Source organism: Apteryx mantelli, chromosome 7, assembly GCF_036417845.1.
Source record: "Apteryx mantelli isolate bAptMan1 chromosome 7, bAptMan1.hap1, whole genome shotgun sequence".
Classification (NCBI taxonomy): domain Eukaryota; kingdom Metazoa; phylum Chordata; class Aves; order Apterygiformes; family Apterygidae; genus Apteryx; species Apteryx mantelli.
Window position 1 is genome coordinate 13937406 of NC_089984.1, and position 18469 is coordinate 13955874.

Here is an 18469-nt window from a genome sequence, read left to right on the forward strand (position 1 = left end):
GGGGACCATCAGTTGCGTCAGGGTGATAGAAATAGAGAAGGAACGACAGATACCAAAGAGCATGAGGCGGGTCTCCACAGCCAGGAGAAGACAGTGGGAAGGAACCAGACCAGGAGCATGTAGGAACAACAAGGGAAGCTTGAAGGGTGGAGGGATCTCAAGTGGTAAATAAGCCACCTGGTAGGTAGCTGGGAGTTGTAGCTTTGACCACAGAGAAGAATTGGGGAGGGAGTGCGTACTTTCTGGTATGGAGTGAAATGGAAAGGAAAAATTCAAGGATGAGAGGCATGCAAAGATCTCCAGAGCTCAGATGATGCTTGGACTTTGAAAAAGTAATGAACTTCAGCCTTACAAGTGTGCTTCAATCCCTTGCTTTGCAGCTGTTCTCAGTGCCCCGCTATGACGGTTTGCAGGGATTAATGAGGTAGGATGAAGCAAACAAACTGAAATAGCATCCTGCACACGCACTAAGACCTTGATTAGGGGCACATGTATATTTTGTACGTACACAGGCAACTCTTAGCAAAGAGCTAATCACCAAATATCCCCACCTGCCCTGCCCAACAGCCACACAAACTGCAACTGGTGTTTCAGTCCATAACTTTTCCCATTCTTCCTAAATCTGGCACTGGGAGGGCCTGCTGCTCTGCTGGCCCTTCTTATCTCAAGGGGTCTCATGCTCTGGGACTCTAAACAGGATCTGGAAATGTGCAGACAATTTCAAACTTTCACCTAGAAATGGCATTTGCTGTCTTTATGATAACTTATGTCACTAGGTATGTAACGTGACAGATCACCACTACCTTACATAGGCAGCATACTACAAGCGAAAAGAAGGTCAAGTTAAGGATGATATGGACACAAGACTGTGTTTTTCCTGAATTTGATGCATTCTTGCAGCTGCAGCACTGCAACTGCTCTTTCTACAATCACATAGTTAGCTCATCTTCTCCTCTCTCAGTGCTCCAAAATGTTGAACGTTCCCTGCCTACAGATGCCTGGGAACCTATCACACAACACTGCCAACTGCTTATAATCCCAGCGGGGCCAAAGACTGTAAAAGTCCTAATGGTCTATTAAAGCTGCTGTTCATGGCATTGCTCAGATCAGACACTGGCTGCTGCTGCAGCACAGCCAAGAAAAGTATCCGACTATGATTCCAACTTTTATCTAAGCACAGAGAAGACCTAATGGCTACACGCCCATTTCTTGCAGTGCCTAAACCAGTGCTGAGTGAGGCCACCCAGAATCAAATACACGGAAGTTTTAATTTCCCTGTTTTGTCACCCAGGCACAGTAACACTGAAGCCGCTGTGTCCTGTGTGCCTTCCTCTGGGATCCTTCCTCCAAAGCATCCCATGAGGGCTTGCTGTGCTGACTCAGGCCACAGGTAAGTCTACGCTGTTGAGTTGTTTCTCATTCTGCCACTAGCAGAAGCTGGAGCTGGAAGGGAACTTCCCAAAGTGCTTTCAGATAAGAGGACTTTGCAGTACTCCCAGATTTTAGTCAGGTTAGCCTAGGAATTACAGAGCAAAGAAGCACTGGCAGTTGTGTGGCAAGGCCACCACATTGAGATTTCTCAAAAGCAAGCTCTTATCTCCCTTTCCAAGGGTTTCTCTAGGTCCTTTATGAAGTTCCAGCCTAAACTCAACACCTCAGAGAAACCTTTCTGGTGGCACCTTCGCAGATTTAGGCCAGAAGTTACTTCCCTCTTGTCTTTTAAAGCACATTTATACAGCAAACTGAAGTACAGACCAGCCAATGTAAACACACATTCTGGCTGAAGCCAGCACACGTGAGAAACAACAGCACTAAAGACTGAGCAGCTTGAGCTGTATCACGATAGCAACCAAAACATAAACTCTTCAGGGACCTCTATGTACTTAGTCTGGTTGCTAATGTTACAAAAGCCCGTGCTATCACATATTTATCACCGTTCTTACTCAGGCTACTTACAGGTACGCTAACACAGGCTATGCTCCGCCACACCACCATTTCGCTGTGTAGGGATGCACACTTTCATTTTTTGTCAGCCTGCAGCCCCAGGCCAGACATGCTGGGTCCTGGTGCTAGGAAATCGCCCGCTGCACTTCACTGCTGCAGTAAGTGCGGTCATGTGAGAGAGCCTGTGGAGCTCTGGTGCTGCTAGGAAGGCCACTTCTGACTGCGCTGCAGCTCCGCACCACCTTCAGCTCGCCGTGGCCACGCAGGTGGCTGGAGGCTCACCACGCAGGCTGCCAGCTGGGGCAGGGAGAGGCTGACGCTCCGTGAGTGCCTGGGAGCCGGCGCTGCACCAGGGAATGGGAGTCTGATGGCAGGCGAGCTTCACTGCCTGAGGTCTCGGAGCTGGAGTCGGCGAGCATCGCCTCAGATGCACTGCCGCAAGGTCCCATTTTGTGTCGGGGCTGCCCGGCATTACAAGCCTCATCTACACTAGCACACAAGTGATTCCACTGGCTAATCTTGTTCCAGCGATCAGCACAGCTGTGCAAATCACAGCTTCCCCATCTGCCTCTGGCTTTTGCTTGTGCCACCGCGCTGCCGCCGGCCTTCAGCTGAGCTTTCCATTTGAGCTTGACCGAGCTTACAGCGAAGCCCGGCTGCATCATAGGCAAGTTCTCGTCACGCTCGTCCGCTCGATGTGTCACTTCCGCACTGTCGCTTCTGCCGTCCTTCCCCCCACGTTTGGTGTCCGACCGGCGGGGCGCCTCCGGAGCTGTGTCCCGCACGGCTTCACCCGGGGGACGGCAAGCGCTCCTCCGTCCGGGAGCGCCCCGCAGGCTGCTGAGCCGGGGAGCCTGCCCGCACCGCGGCCTCGCCAGGGACGCCGGCCCCGGGGAGGGGAGCGGAGGGTCTGGGCGCACCCCTCCGCCCAGCCGTGGCTCCTCTCAGCCCGACGCAGCTCACACGGCTGCTCTGAGGCGCCTTCCGCACCAGCTAAGAGCTTTTCTGATGCAGCCTCTCCTAGCCGCAAACGAACGGGAGCAAACCCTACAACAAAACCTCAGTGCTGCATTTGCGTGCAGAAAAGGAGGTGTTTATCACTGTGACATATTTTACACAAAAAATTGTAAACTATAGTTATAGCTTCCACTTCCTGCTCCCTGTGGAAAATATTGATTACAAACCACGGTTTTTGATTTCATGCAAACTTTTCTTAGTGCAACTAAATTAAAAAAAAAAGAGAACAAATTCAATAGACCCCTCCAAAGCTATGTTTTTGATGTTTGAAAATTAAAAAATGTATCCATTCTTGAATTTCCAATAACACAACCAAACTTTTTGAAAAAAGTGAGATATTTAGAGAAAGCAATTTTCACTCCAAGTAGAAACATTTTCTACCATTTGTACTGCAAACATGAAAAATATAATAACTTTTTGAAGAAAAACCTGCATCTGTTATTTTTCAATGTACAGCTTGCGTTTGGTGATACAAAGTCCAATAAAATTATTAGAAACTCTGCTTTCTTTGCATAAACATTTGCAGAATTGGTAAGAAACCCCTTATCACCATGAATTTATTTTTGGTCCCAAAGGTCCGTGCTCTGGTACTGTGAATAAATTAGGGGACCAAGAATGGGAAAGCTAAAATACATGTTTTAAATTATAGCTACAATTTAAACATGTCATTTTAAATTGAGGGCAATTAAGAGCTTGAGAAAAAAAACATGCAAGACCACAGTATGTAATAACACCTGCAACAAAACATACTTTGCTAATCAAAAGAGCAAGTAGCTTCAGTTCCTCTATTCAGTTAAACATACTAATTTTAATACTGACCAATGGGTGTGTCCTCTGAAAGGCTGAGAAGTGCCATGTTCCCGTTTGTGCTTCTGTCTCCATTATCAAAGAAATAGGGGGCATAATTTGCCTGAACTGCAATTAAAACAAAACAGAAGCCACAGAAAAGCATTTTACAGACGGAAGTTACTTGGCTTTGTTACCCTAACTCTCAGTAAATTTAAGCTGGTTTGGGAATAGCATGAGTGCATAACACATCAGTTGCTCTGAGGGACTTTCAAAATTATATATGTACAGATACTTGAATTAAATTACTTGTACATGCCACTGTACCAGTATTCACACAGCAGCAAACAGAGAGAGTATAGTAAAAAACAAAGAACCATCACCCAGCAGGATGTCTCTGAGAAATCCCACTCAGTTCCAGACAGCTTCACTGCAAAATTAACCTTTTCAGCTTGCAATGACTGCACGCTTCTCCCCTACTCTATGCACGAGTCTGAAACTTTCCCAACGCCAACCTGACCCGACGTTGTAAACATATTCTGTCTTAAAATTATGCCTACTGCATGAGCAATTAGCCATAATTAAATTGTTACTTACTTGCTGCCAGACAACAGCAAAGTTAAAAACAAAACAAAACAAAAAACAACAAATTAGTTGTCATTCTACTGACTGTTAGAGATTCAAAACAGCCCATCTGAAACAAAACGGCAAATATATAAGCACAGTGGGTAACATTTGCACAGGGATCAGTCTCTGAGGAAAATATTTCAGGACCACATTACCACACCAGTAAGGATTACTACAGGAATTAAGGTTATGCTTGTATCCCCCTATATTTTTAATTAACAAAGTGATTATTGTACTCACCCAGGCAAACGTGCACCAAACTGAGAAATAAGGAGGGGGTGAAATGCCTTACATGCTTCATCCCACTGAAGAAGGGGCCAAAGTCTTCTGTTTCAAGGGTTTATTTTATTTTATTTTCTCTGAAGGGACTAGGAAAGTGTCCTTCAGGCTGAGGTAGTGGAGAAATGTGCAAGAGGCAGTAACAGATGTTAAGATGTTAAGCGGATGACACGTCTTAATTTCTGAGGAATTTAAAGAAGCTCCTTCCTACCACCTAATTAGACCAATTACTTTGCAGGGAGCTATGGGACTCATTTCTGAGACGAGATTTGGAGGAATCAGCGTAACTCTCAGAGGTTCTGTTGTTAGTACTGTATTTGTGTTGCCTAAACGCACAAGCCAGAGAGAAGGTAAAGCTGAAAGTTGTTTTCTTTCTGAACTCTATCTTTTATTCTCTAACTCAGTCCTCTATCTTTTTTAGAGCTAAAAGAGTTTTTTTTTCTTTATTTTAGATTTGGTAATATTGAGAAATTACAAAGGAAGAAAATCTAACACAAGTAACAGTAAGCATCACTATTAGTGTTTTAAAGGAAACCATCATATTGGTGATAGCAGAAAATACACAAAATTGCATAATAAAAATGCAGAAGTCAAAATATTCTTTTCGTGAGCTGGCCTGATCACATAATTTTTAAAATAAGTGGATTTCTCATAGACTTCCAAAGCATCTTTTACATCAGCCCATAATTTTAACCAACATACAAAGTGTTTCATGGAAAAAATTAAGAAAGTAGCTTTTTTTCTTTGCTTTGTTTTGGTTTTCTGCACATAAAAAGTGTCTGTACTAATAAAAAAATATACATATATATATATACACACACACACATATATAAAAACAGTAAATTGTAAGATTAAAAAAACAGCCACTCTGGGAAAACATTCACATACAAAGCTTTTGGCTGCTTAAAAGGAACCTGATCAGTGGTAATAACTAGACTCTGTAAGGGAGATGTATACACAGTGTTTTAGCTGTTTAAACGTGATCTGAGGCAAAGTAGCACAGGCTACTTAAAGTAGCCTTTAAGGCTGTGCTAATGGAGTTTTCATTTCTGGTTTTAATTAACAGAGTGCACGGAAGAAACATTCAAGAAATCAATCGAAGAAAGAGTTCTCTATTGCAATGCTTTTAAATGGGATAGAAGCTACACTTCCCTCCTGGCAGATATAATCTCTTTACACTGGTGCTGAATGCACACACAGGGGGTGCAGGCGAGATGGGTGCAATTGCCCGGCAGCCCTGCGCTCACACCCAGGCTCCACAGCACAGAAGGCCTCAGCAGCCAGAACATGGTGCATATTTATAGCATACCTTATCCACCGGTCACCGAAACTGCAGCGTGAATGAATGACGGAGGAGACCATGGGGAGAGAAGTCTTTGCAGCAGACACACTGCTGCGATGCTCCTGCGCATTTCCCGCATCCCTGTAAGCCCCCAGGATCTACGGTGCTCCTGCGTGGATACGTCTGCCTGCAGAACAAGTTAACTGTAAGGCTCCCTGAAGGGGAAAATGCAGAAGTTTTGTGCAAAATATTAAAAAACTCACCATCCATAGTGGAACTTGCCAGAGGATGGCATAGACAGCAAAAGCTTAAAAAGGCTTCAAAAGGGATTAGACAAATTCATGAAGATTATGTCCAGGAGTGACTATCGAACATGATGATACTGATGCAAACCTGGGCTCAAGAAGGCACTAAATTATTACCTGCTGGAAGCTGGGAAGTTATACCTGGGGAAGGATCACTGTCTTTGCCCTCCTTCTCTTTTTCCAAGCATCTCCTACAAGACCAGGCCTTTAGTGTGACTCTCTGACTATTTTTATACAGCAGCATTTGTGAAAACTCCATGTCTTACCAGCACGGTGACTTCAACAGTGCCCTAGAAACCTCAGGGGAATCTGCAGCAGGCAACTAACAAAACTAAACCTACTGTTAACGCCTTTAAATTCACAATACAGCGATCCAAAGCGGAAAACTGGGTGGGGAGGGATTCACAAATAGAAAACAGATATAAACATAAACCGTGATACAGATTTAACCCTGCCACCGCTGTCAACAGTCATGTTGTACAGCTGGTAAAAGCACAGAAATACACCGGCACGGTGCCCAAGAAGCCACGGTGCTTTACTATCAGCCAGAAGAGGCAGCGGAAACATCAGTCACTTGGGAAGCATGAGGCGTGTGCAACACCTACCCTTCAGGAAAAACCATAAACAGCACCTAAACCTCCTCCCACCTGCCTCCCCAAGCCAGAACTGATAACACATTTTTCTACAGGGTATTTTCCTAGAAGCGGTGGGGAGCCAAAGTCAACAGTCAAAGTCAATACCTGCCCGTTCCCCTCGCTGCAGCCCCAAGGGATCTAAATCTCTAGAGTCAGTATCTCCAAGGAAGCAAAATGTCTGACTCCTCCTGGATTTTAATGAGTTTGAGCTCTTAATCCCCCTAGAGCATGAAAATGCAGCTAGTACGCCTTTGTGCACTTAGTCATACACCCAGTACAGCTGGGCATCAATATTCTGACAGATTTTTTTTTTTCCTCACAGAAAATACTCCTTCATCAAAGCTAATAGGGTTGATGAAACCCAACTGATTTTTATGATTTTTCCCCCGCCAGCTCCAGCCCTCCTCTCCTCCCTGCACCTTCAAGAATCTTGGAGGAACCTGCACCCAAACATGTTTACTTTTCGTAATCCAAAACCCAGACTTGAGCCTAGAACTAGTCTCCATTAATCAAGCATACCTGACAAAAAAATGGGCTTCCACCAGTACTGACAGCTGCCCTTCTCCTGCCTCTGCCTCCCTGAAGGAATATGGGAATCCTGGGCCCCTCCAAGGCTTCTTAAGCTCAATCCCAAAGCCCAACCCAAAATCTGTGCCAAACAAGACCTGGCAACAGATGCCAACCCTAGAAATAAACACGTGGCCTTGAGCTGTTATCTACACCAGCCCTCACTCAGGCTACCAAGCTTGAATAAAATGCCAGCATTAAAACAGTCATCGGTACAGCACCAGCCCCCCAGGGTTGGGTGCTGAGGTGCAAGACCTGGGAAGGGGCGACAGCGGCACATGACACTGGGAACAGCTGCTCCTGACAGTCTTAGCCTGGAACAAAAAGTACCGTACGACCACAGCCCCTCACGCTATGCAACACGTACAAGGAAGTTCTCGCCAGCAGAAGGGGCAGGCGCACTCCCAAGGGTATCTACCTCTAGGACAGCAATATCAACACTGAGCTCAGTGGTGCCTCCGCGGGGAGAGTCGGAGGAGGCCTGTTCACAGCTGGCAGTTTGCAAATGCCCTTATCCAGTCACCAGCATCCCAGCTGGCACTAATTTCCACCCAGGCTGGCAGTCTGAGCAGAGCGGGTGGACAGAGCAGGCATGGCGATAAACTGTGCTTTCCACAGTGTGGGTGGCCCTTCCACCTCAGAGCAATCATATTAGAGCTGCCTACCTGGGGAGCGCCTGCCTGGCATGTAAATGCCAGATTCTGACTGTGTTGCATTTCAATCAGTTTTCTTACGCTTACATATGCACACAATTTAAAAATAGAGAGCAGAATAAAATTAAAGGAATAACAACAGAGAGATTAAATTATCTTCCACTCTCCTGCTCTGCTTTGTATTTACTAGGTATGCTCTTCAGATCTTATGCCTGTCTCCATTTGAGTTAAAAAACCCCTCTGTTTTAGACTCTGGACAGTTTTGATAAGTAACCAAGTTTACATTCATGTAGTAACAACTCAAGCCATTCTCCTTCCTGTGCTCCTCCTCCTCTGCTGGGTACATATGACATAAAGAGTTATTCTGGAAAAGAATATTCAGCATTTTTCGTGTGCATGTATGTGTGTAAATAAAGTCAATATAAAAAGTGCTCTACACTTCACGGAAACCAGCATGTGCAGAAAGAGTCCAAATCACACTGTGGTTTTCCCTCTCTAAATTACATGCTGACTAAAAGGAGCAGTAAGAGAGGTCAGTGATACCTGGAGGCACTCTGCACAGAGCAATTTACTCAGAATTGCTAGATGCAATAGCCACAAAGGAGAGAACTGGAGTCGGAGTCATTTTTAAGACCCTTCTCCTTCAAATAGGACAGGGGAGTTCCTACTTATGTATAATAAGTAACTTAGAACATAATAAGAACTTAGAACAGAATAAGTAAGAATTTACTTGCTATGGGACGTGGGCAAAGGCAGGGCAGAAGGGTGGGCCCGAGACATGCGTAACAGGTAAGGTAGATGTACGCCCCACATGCCCCGAATTTGATGGAGCTGCAGCTGCAGCCGAGCCGTTCTTTGCCCTCTGGAGTCAGGTCACCAGCAAGTCTCACAGCGTCGCGCAAGCGAGAATTGTTCAAGCTGTTCTCCAAATATTTTATCAGCAGCAGGATGTACGAAAATACAGTAAATGCAACAAATCCACTTTGTTGTTGGATGTTAGCTTTTTGACCAGGACCTGGGCAGGTAATAGTGCTCTTCATTTCAGCAAAGCTGAGCCAGTATAAGCAGACAGTTAAGATAAAGTTAAATGTGCAGTTCCCTTCCAACAAAACCTCATTAAAAAACCTTGCCTGTCCAGCCCACATCATCCCTCCCCCTCAAAATCCCCCCCGCAAGACAGGGAGATGATTTGTACTGGGGCACAGCATCATCGCTGTCCACCAACTTCCATTACTACAGAGCATAAATGATGGTGTAAATCCAAGAACAACCGTCAATGACTATTTCAGATGACTGTTTTCACATTTTAATTGTGAAGAATTTTATGCAAACTTCCCTTTGCATTTTCCTAACACAGCACAACAGAAATACAGTTTCTGTCTGGCTTCTGAGAGCGAGGCGCTGCGCCAATTTGATGGCAGGAGAGCAGAGCCTAAAGTCCCTTAGATCTCGTCACCTTCTGCCACTAGCTCTATGTTTTGAATTGCCACCTATAGGAGGGAGGCAGACTCACAATACAATTTCACAGCAGGAATAGCAAAAGAGAAATAGTCCCATGTTTATAGTGGTTAAATCTAATCACAGACACAAGCCCGAGACCCTGACAGTTTGAGACCTTGGCCATGATCACCAAACTCTGAATCCTTCCTGCTGCCAGAACAAAAATGCTACCTCCTATACAAAACTGTACGCATTTCTCCAGTCTGCTCCCACTCTTTTTGTGCTATCTGTTAGCTTTTCCACTTAGAACAAACTGATCTATACAGACCTTTTAAGAGGATTATTATCTACTAAACTACATTAGATTCTAGCTGGCATGCAAGCCATTTAGAAATAGGCTAGAGCTCTCTTTGTTTTGTTTGGCAAGCCCTTGGTGAAGGACCTGTGTGCACTGCCTGTATTTAGATTAGACTCTAAATAGCACAAGCAATGCCTGCTCTTTACAGCGGGAAGAACAGAGGAAGTTTTATGACAGATGTATACAGCAGATGAAGGGCCTGGTCCATCGACACAATCAGCAGAACACCTAATCGTTAAGCACGCTGTTGTCCGCTGCGGTGCTTTCTGTCTGAGTTGTTGTGAGGTTGTGATGAGTAGGGCTGACACGAATATGCCAAACTGTTAACATGACTTGGAATTTTTGATAGCCCTGTAAGATTCAAATGTAAGCCAATAAAGACCTCTTTCTCTCTCTCACCACCTTATTCTCTTGGTACTAACTGAATGAGTTTAACACTTTTACATCTGAAAGGTAAAATGATCTCATAGATAGTTTTGACTTCATGGGGTCTAAGTCCAGTTTTCATCTCTACCACCGACAATCTATAAATAATCAGCCCAAGATCATTAAATTCACATTAAAGACATCAAAAGACAGTGACTGTCTGTCATTAATGATCTTGGACAAATTTATAAACCTCTCTCAGCTCAGCAGTAAAAACTGAAAGAAAAGAAAAATTAAGAATGCAGCAACCCACAGAAAGCAATACATACAGTTTGGTTTGAAAAGTAGAACAACTGGAGTCATAACTCAGTTGTTTACACACCTTTTTTGTATTACAGTTCCACTGGGCAACTACACTAAATCTCAGTAGTATACAGGAGAAAGGTAAAAGCCTGAATAAAACACATATCCTGAAGAAAACTGGTAACTCAACCGATTCAGGAAGCCATTCCCTCCTCTGTGTCCTGTCCCCCCACCCCCCTCCCAAAAAAAAAAAGAAAAAAAAGGGCAGAAGAAGAAAAAGTTTATTCATTCTTGGGAAGAAAACAAAAGATTTTTAGAGGTGACTACAAGGGTCAAGTGTTATTTCTACTTGAACCCCCTTGAAGTGTCCCAGATTGGATAACAAAAATGGGAGCACTCAAAATGGCTGCCTCCTTTACAAATTCTTGGACAAAGTTTGGGCAAAAAAATAATTAAACTCACAATTGAATTGCAATTTCTTCAAAAGGACATAGCCTGTTACCTTCCTCCTTGATACAGAAAATCATGGCAACAAAAGCCACGGCATGAGAAGGCTTAATTTCCTCTCAAAAGCCAGGTTTTCTGGAAGTTGCTTAATTCTTGGTGTCAGAAGTCCTTTGTTTTTTGTCTTTTTCTTTGTTTTTGAGAATTGCATAGACCGTGGTCTACTTTTGATCCATTCTGTCTATTAATAAACCAGAAAGCTTATAAATTAAAAAGACTGGCACATTAAAACTTTTGTCTTGGGCTTTGGCAAAGTGTCTTAACTATTATTACCAGTCAAAAATTTCCAGTCATCATTTGCTTCTTTTTCTAATATGGAAATCACCTTTTGACCTTAAACATGTCTGTCTTCTTTCTTTGGAAAACGTTCATATTGCATTGAAACCATACTGTGATTGGAAATATTTTGGTATTTTACATAAATATTTTGCTGAATATTTTTCCATAAAGAAACTGAAAATTTCAGGGGAAACGCAAACATGGATCCCCTCCAATCCTCCCTAGGGAGAAAAACTTTGTTTTTCATCCTGCTCTACTGACTCTAAAAAAATGAGAGCCCCTGCCCCTGCCCCTGCTCCAGCCATTAGTAAGGAGCGGGCATGCTCTTCGTGCAGCTCTCTTACAGCCCTGACGCAACGCAAGCAGAGGGGGAAGGAGAGAAAGGGATGTCTTTGGTGGGAACAAACAGGAAAGCCAGAGAGATCAAAATTGCAAACCTCCTCCCAGCTCTGCACCGAATCCTGTTTGCTGCACACAAATTTCGCTTTACACACACCCTCCAGCCTCACGGTGCTGATCCCATATCCAATCCAGAGCAAAGTTAGTCTCTCTCATCCTTTGGGATTCACCTTTTTTCCCCCTGGCAAGCACCTCTCATTACCCCTCCGATTACGCACGGTTACAGCCTGGACACACCTGGTCAAGCACAATTATGCGAAAACCTCTTGCAGGAGGGGAGCAGCTCACGAGGCCCCGCGGAGGTCTCGCACCACCGGCATGCCACGGACGTGCAAGGGCAGGCGTGCCTTTCCCAGCCCGCGCAGCCGGCGTTCCCCAGCAGCGCCGTGCCTAGCTCTCCATACGCCGAGAAAGCTTCACGTTGTCAGACACTTGTGAAGGATTGCTGGAATAAATTAATAGAAAGAAAGCATGTCCCTGAATAATCACAGTTCCCCTGCCACCAGCTGTTTCAGAGCAGTCCCACTGTTAAACGTGGGATACCCACGCACAGCTCTAGAGATATGTAAAGTTCCTGTGCTAGGTTTTAAACTTCTTTCAGGTTATTTTTATGTATCTCATATAAGCTTGACAGATATAGCAAAAAATATACGAGGAAACTTCTCATATTTTCCAAATGGATAGTGAGGCTTTCTAAGAGAACAACAAGGTACACAGCCATAGAGCTCCTCTCACACCCAGTGAAAATGTTCTTTATAATCATGACGAACTCTGGGGTAACAGGTTTAAAAAGCAAACAAAAAAAGAACCAAAACTGGAAGTCTACCTGCAGTAAAAACATTCACCTGTGTTGGCTGCCACTGCCATGAAAAGGTAGAAGGAAGCCAGAAGTCTCATTCCAACAACGGCCAGTGAACTGTTCTCGTGAGGTTACAAGCCAGAGCTTGAAGGAGGAAATACTCGCTTTATTGTTTAAACACACAGATCAAGGTCAGGTTATGGAGGTATGTACAGTCAGTATTTCAGAAGGCACAAAATAAAGCTATTTTTTCCTGCTTCTAACTCCTCAAATTGCCTGATGTAGCTGGGTCAGAACAGAATGTTCCCCTGCTGGGGGAATATTTCAAAGGCCAAACTCTACACATATACCTAAATGTAAAACCCATTTTCTTTCTCTGCAGGCCCCAATTTACTGGACTTTTGATAGCATTTCTGCTCGGCACAAACTGAGAGAAATGACTCATCATACTGCATCAGGAACCAACAGAAGTTACCAGGTAGCAGAGCAAACATGCCAAGGTAATAGTCTAGGAACAGGAGGTACCGGAGGCTCCTTAGGGCAAACTGTCAGTCACCTTGAAAACACAGTATCACTATTTTGCGTGGTCAGATAGCCCCGCTATTTCACAAATTGCACTACAGGCCATGACACAGTTTTAGACAGAGCTGCTGGAGGTCATTAGGGAAGCACAGACGTCATGTCCCTATCTCCAAAGAAACTAAGAAACATCAATGGGAAGAAAACAGAGGGAGAGCAGACAGCAAATACCTAGCAATCTTAGCATTACCCTAGCGACTTTCACACAGACACAGATATCAAAGTGCTTCCCAGCAGACCAGATTTTTTTCCAAGTAGGTGAATTTGGGAAAAAGAGATATTGCATTCTTTCTATTGGAAAAAATGCTAATTTGCGAAACAAAAATCTCAGATTCAGACTTGCCTGCATGATTTATTGTGAATTATACAATCATTTACTGTGGGTGGCAACAAAGAAGGTCTGGGGGAATTCCTGGGAAGGAAAAGAAACTCTCCCAGTGCTTCATCTCAGATATGCCTCCTCCTGATTGCAGCTTGCCAAAGGGTTGCAAAGAGTTTGCAAAACAGGCTCTGTGGGCAATGGGGGAAGGGAGAACATTTGCCAGAGCAGCTCAGTAATGAAAGTTCCTGCCAAGCCACCTTACTAGCTTAGAGAATACTGAAGACCACTGCAAAAATCCACTTACAATTCAGTAACCTTGGTCCTTTGGAAGCTATGTATCATTGACAAAGATGACTCTACTCATTTTGTTTTTTCAGGGAAAATAAACAGAGAACAGTTCCTAGACTATGCTGGTATATTTATACGCCCCATATTCACTCTGGCAGCATGACCACTGATAGATGTGGTGCCACGGAGCACGACACAGACCTGTTTGAAAGAGGCCATTTAACAGCAGACAGACAGTCCAAGGTATTTATGGAAGAACTACTATTACTCATTGTTTTGCCTGTAGAAATAGCACATATATGTCATAGTCCATGCAGTTGGGGTATGAATAATGAACAAATCAAGATTTTATAATTTAGTCAGTGTAGCTGAGAAAAGTAACGGGACTTGTCAAGGCAGGGCAATAAAAAACTTATGTTATCTCTGTAAGTCTTCTGGCTAGTGCACGTGCCATGGACATCACTGTACAGACACTGCTTACAAGGTAGTAATATGATTTGCTGAATGAGAGAATGTATGAAAATTAAACATGCTCCTTTCATTGCCACACATAACCAAGGTCAGCAGTTAAGCACAGGAACGGCACAAATGCAAAGATAACAGGTGAACTACAGCCCTGGCCAGAGGATCAGCTCTAGACAGAAGCACCACTTCAGTCTCAGTGGCGGAGGGAAGGATGTGCAGACCCTGGATTTTATACAGGTAAATGTGTGGCATCATGGTTGCAGAGGGGTCTGCCTATGGCCCCTCTTGCTAAGAACCAAGGCATATGCCTCCACCGTTCTCACCGGGGAGTCCCACCAAGCAACAGCTCTCAGACTGGGCCCCGGGGAACTTACCAAGGTACGTACCTGGTGAGGACCGGGAGGTCCAAACGGCTGAGGTAACCCTCCACTTTTGCTTAGGAACTCAGCAACAAGAGGAAATCTGAGTAACTCGAGAGCCTCTTATACCAAAGTAACGCTTGTCTTTAACCTAGGAAACAAAGTACATTTCAACAAACTGTAATTTATAACAAGAGGACTAAATATTCAGTTTTGAAGTAATCCTCAAAAACACATAGGACTATTACCAATACTTTCCAGCAACTATCTAGCCTTTGATTGGACAGACTTTTATAAGATCAATAGTCTGTAAGTATATTGGTTCTCAGAGTTGTCAAAACAAGTAGTTTAACCTGGCTAGAGCCCAAAGCCAACTTCATGCCTACTAGCTCTGCCTATGAGCAGCGTGCCATTACCTTCTCCTCCCCACCCTCTTCACGTACTTATCTCAAGGCACTGTTATCATTTTTTACAACAACTTGTTAATAAAATAAATCAATAGAACTATATAGGAAGAATCCCAACAACATGCGTTAATCTAAGGAATGGATAAAATATCAGGGAACAGCCTTCCACATGCGGTAATTGCAGGATTCAGATTGTGATTATGTGATTTAGCAGATCCGGAAGTTATCACAGTGAAGGCTAAAATCCAGACTAAATGACAGAAAAATCCCTATTCATACTGTGACTTTGAGATGATTATATGGTGCTTTTAAACAGAGATGCTTGCATCCTGTAACTGAAACTGTCCTTAGCACAAAAAAGATGCCTGGAAATAACAAATACAATGCCCCACTATTTTATAACTGGTCTTTCTAACAGTCTGGAGTCTGGTCTGTCTTACAGACTGAAATTCCTGGAGTCAAATTAAAATATTTCAGCACAAGGAGAAAAACTTGAGGAAATTCAGAGTAGAGGAATTGCTCTGAGATGGGATCCCATATAGATAAGGAATAGGTGGGGGACAGTGAAGCCAAGAAATGTAAGATGACTTTTCCAGTTGGTGAGAATAGACAATGAGGAAGACCTTGAACCAGAAATTGTAAAAACATGTCAAGAAACAGAAAAAAGCATGTAAAGAAAGTTGGGGAAGGGAGCAGAGAGAAAGCAGTTTTGTGCAATAGACAGAAAAAAGTGCAAAGCGCATTTTAAAATAAAATTACAATGAACCAGTTGACTTAATTTCTCAGACTTCAGGATTTGTTTTCAAAACTGGTCAGTCTTGACTTATCTCTATGGAAGTCTAGGGGAGTTCCTTTCAAAGATCATCAAAGACCGAGTTTACAAGGTTAAGGTCAACCTTATACATATTGCTTTGCTAGACATGACTTCATTTCAGATTTTTTTATCTCTTTTCATCTTCCACTCATCTGGAGATTTTTATGGAAGAAATAAGAGGAATTGGTACATGTTTAACTAAGTCAAAGGATAGGGCTTAATTGTTAACCTTGATAAATTTGAAGAACTTCAAGATAAGAGCCTAGTGACATTGCCATCATTTGTTGTCTCCCAAGTAACGTAAAGTTGACTGAAGAGTTAGTAAGTTAAAAGCATTTTATAGAGGGACTTGCAGACACTACTGCATTATCTTTCATCTCATTCGGAGCTTTGTTTTGTTTCAAACCATCACACTGCTTCTCTAAGAGCATTTGTAAGCTGACGGAGCTCTTCATGCTTTTTTGTATGTAAGCATCTTCCTTCCCAGGCATATTTATCTCCTGTGAAAGCTTCCAAGATGCAAATAGGTTTTAGCATTTCTCAGTGCACACGGCACGCCTGCACCACATTGTCACCACTGATCGTGACACAGGGCTCTGCAACAACGCAAACGAGAACTTTTGGCTCAGGAGCCCATGTAGCAAACATGGTATTTTCCAGTATGCTCCAGGCTTGGGAGCTGATTCTGAAAGCATGTTATAGAGATTGGATTTTCAGAAATCAGGGCAAGCTATATTTGCTGAAGACTAACCAAAAAGCACCTCAAGAATATCTTTCCCCTGCTACAGTTGGGATCACCACTGATGACCAAATGACATCACTGAATCCAGCAGCACTTCACTGAAGGACCTCCAAGTGTCACCTTGCCTGTCAGGTCAGGCAAGCCCTGCCGCTATTTAACTTCCGGACTTAGAGGTCCTACTACCCCAGGAAATATTAGTTACTTTGACTGCACTACACTTATCACAAAGGCATATGCACATTGGTGTTGCTCGTGGACTGTACTTGTGCCTCATGCGCAGCTGATCACAACCAGCCCCTGAGCAGGCATTTTTAGGTGCACTGAACTTCTGAATGTTTGGATTTGGATGTCTCCCATGCAAGCTTTAAGTCTTCTTCTGTGAGCACCTGTGCTGTACTGCCAGCTGAGGCTAACCAGCTCTTGAACTAACATGCCAGGAACACAGTTTGAGTTTCTGACAGAAACTCGGCTTGGTTTGACAATTTCTTGTAATCATAGAAATTTGAGTGTGTCGGGCTGCAAAAGATGGACAAACCACGTTCAGTTTACCATCTCTCAGACACAGTGACCTGATTTCTCTTATGCTTTGGGAGGCTGGCCAGATGGCATTATGACAGTAAAGAGCTTATCCTACAGCAAATCCCTTCCCTTATCCATTTCCTCATGGAAGAAGCATCAGACTGAAAATGTGGAATTAATCCCCCACACCTGAAGATATTCACAGGCAATGTCTCTGAAACACAGACACATACTGACATAAGGGATGAGTGATGAATTGGCCAAATACACTTCCAGACAACTGCTCTTTCAGCAGAGAGACTCCCGCCACGAACACACTGAAAACGCATAAGTCACTCCTTCTGCGCCCATAGCCTGGTTCCAGGCTTATAGACCGAAGTATGATGAAACGATTCCAGTGTTTCCAAAATCAGCGTAGCTGGTCAACGAAGCAATGCCTGCCCTCCTATAATACTGAAGGGCTACCGAGAACCAGTGACACAAGTGGACTGGAATTAACACTCTTTCTTGCGTCACTTAATTTGCACAGGCAAGAAGCTCTCTTTGCTTCCCACTAGTACTTAAACAGTTGATGAGCTCTGCAGAAGAACTGGCTGTGATGGAGACAACTGCTCAGATCTAAGGGGAAGAGGTGGCTGCTTTGAGGCAAAAGACTGATCCATAAGAGGGTTTTCCCCTCACCTTCTTCAAGTGAGGAGAGAAAGTCATTGCAAAGCTTTGGACAAATTCTTCTTGGAATAAACTTCAGTCAGGAGTGGACAGGAAATCCAATCTGCATTCACCATCTGGCAATACTTTGCTGTGAAGTGGCAGTTAGCTATAATGACAGATGGGATGGTATCAGACAAGACATCTCCAAACTTGATCCAACGACCACTTAAGTCTCGAGGAGTTTGGAGAGCAACAGTTATCCTGCAAGAGTACTTTCATGAGAAAACTACAACAGAAAGGGTTTAGCCCTCTGCTTTTATGTTTCACATGAACAAGCCTATTATTTGAGATTGGAGGTTGTTTTTCCTTAGCAAATGTAATCACAAGAAGTTGCCATCCTGGCCCACACTTGGGCTTGGCAGAAATTCTCCAGAGAAAATCTTGCATTCTTCAACTGGAGACAGACTTTGACATCATTTGTGGGCCAAAGTCTAGAGGGTTGAACAGATAAGAACCCCATTATAACTGGGCTCATTTTGTACAAAAGAATGGGCAATTATTTCTAGTAGCCACTTTGAAGGAATGAAAAACCTCAAAACTGCCCGTGCCCCCAACAGTGCCTGTCAGCAGCAACTGTTCTTCCTGTGCTCCTGACAATTCCCAGTCACAGGGCCATATCAAACAGACTAATTTGGTGCCAGTTGGTGGAATAAGGGTCACATGGCTCACTCAGCTGAAAAGGGCAGATCAGGATCCATCATCTACACTGGCAGGCACAGA

General features: G+C 43.8%; 1 protein-coding gene across 1 annotated transcript in view; it reads right to left on the reverse strand.

Annotated features, from left to right (window-relative positions):
- CDHR1 (cadherin related family member 1) overlaps positions 1-4006 on the reverse strand; it is a 46544-nt gene extending 42538 nt beyond the window's left edge. Inside the window, exon 1 of the mRNA XM_067299826.1 lies at positions 3781-4006. Within this exon, the coding sequence (XP_067155927.1) occupies positions 3781-3913 (133 nt within the window). The 5' untranslated portion in view covers positions 3914-4006. The remainder of the gene's footprint in view (positions 1-3780) is intronic.
- Between the last annotated feature and the right edge of the window lie 14463 nt (positions 4007-18469).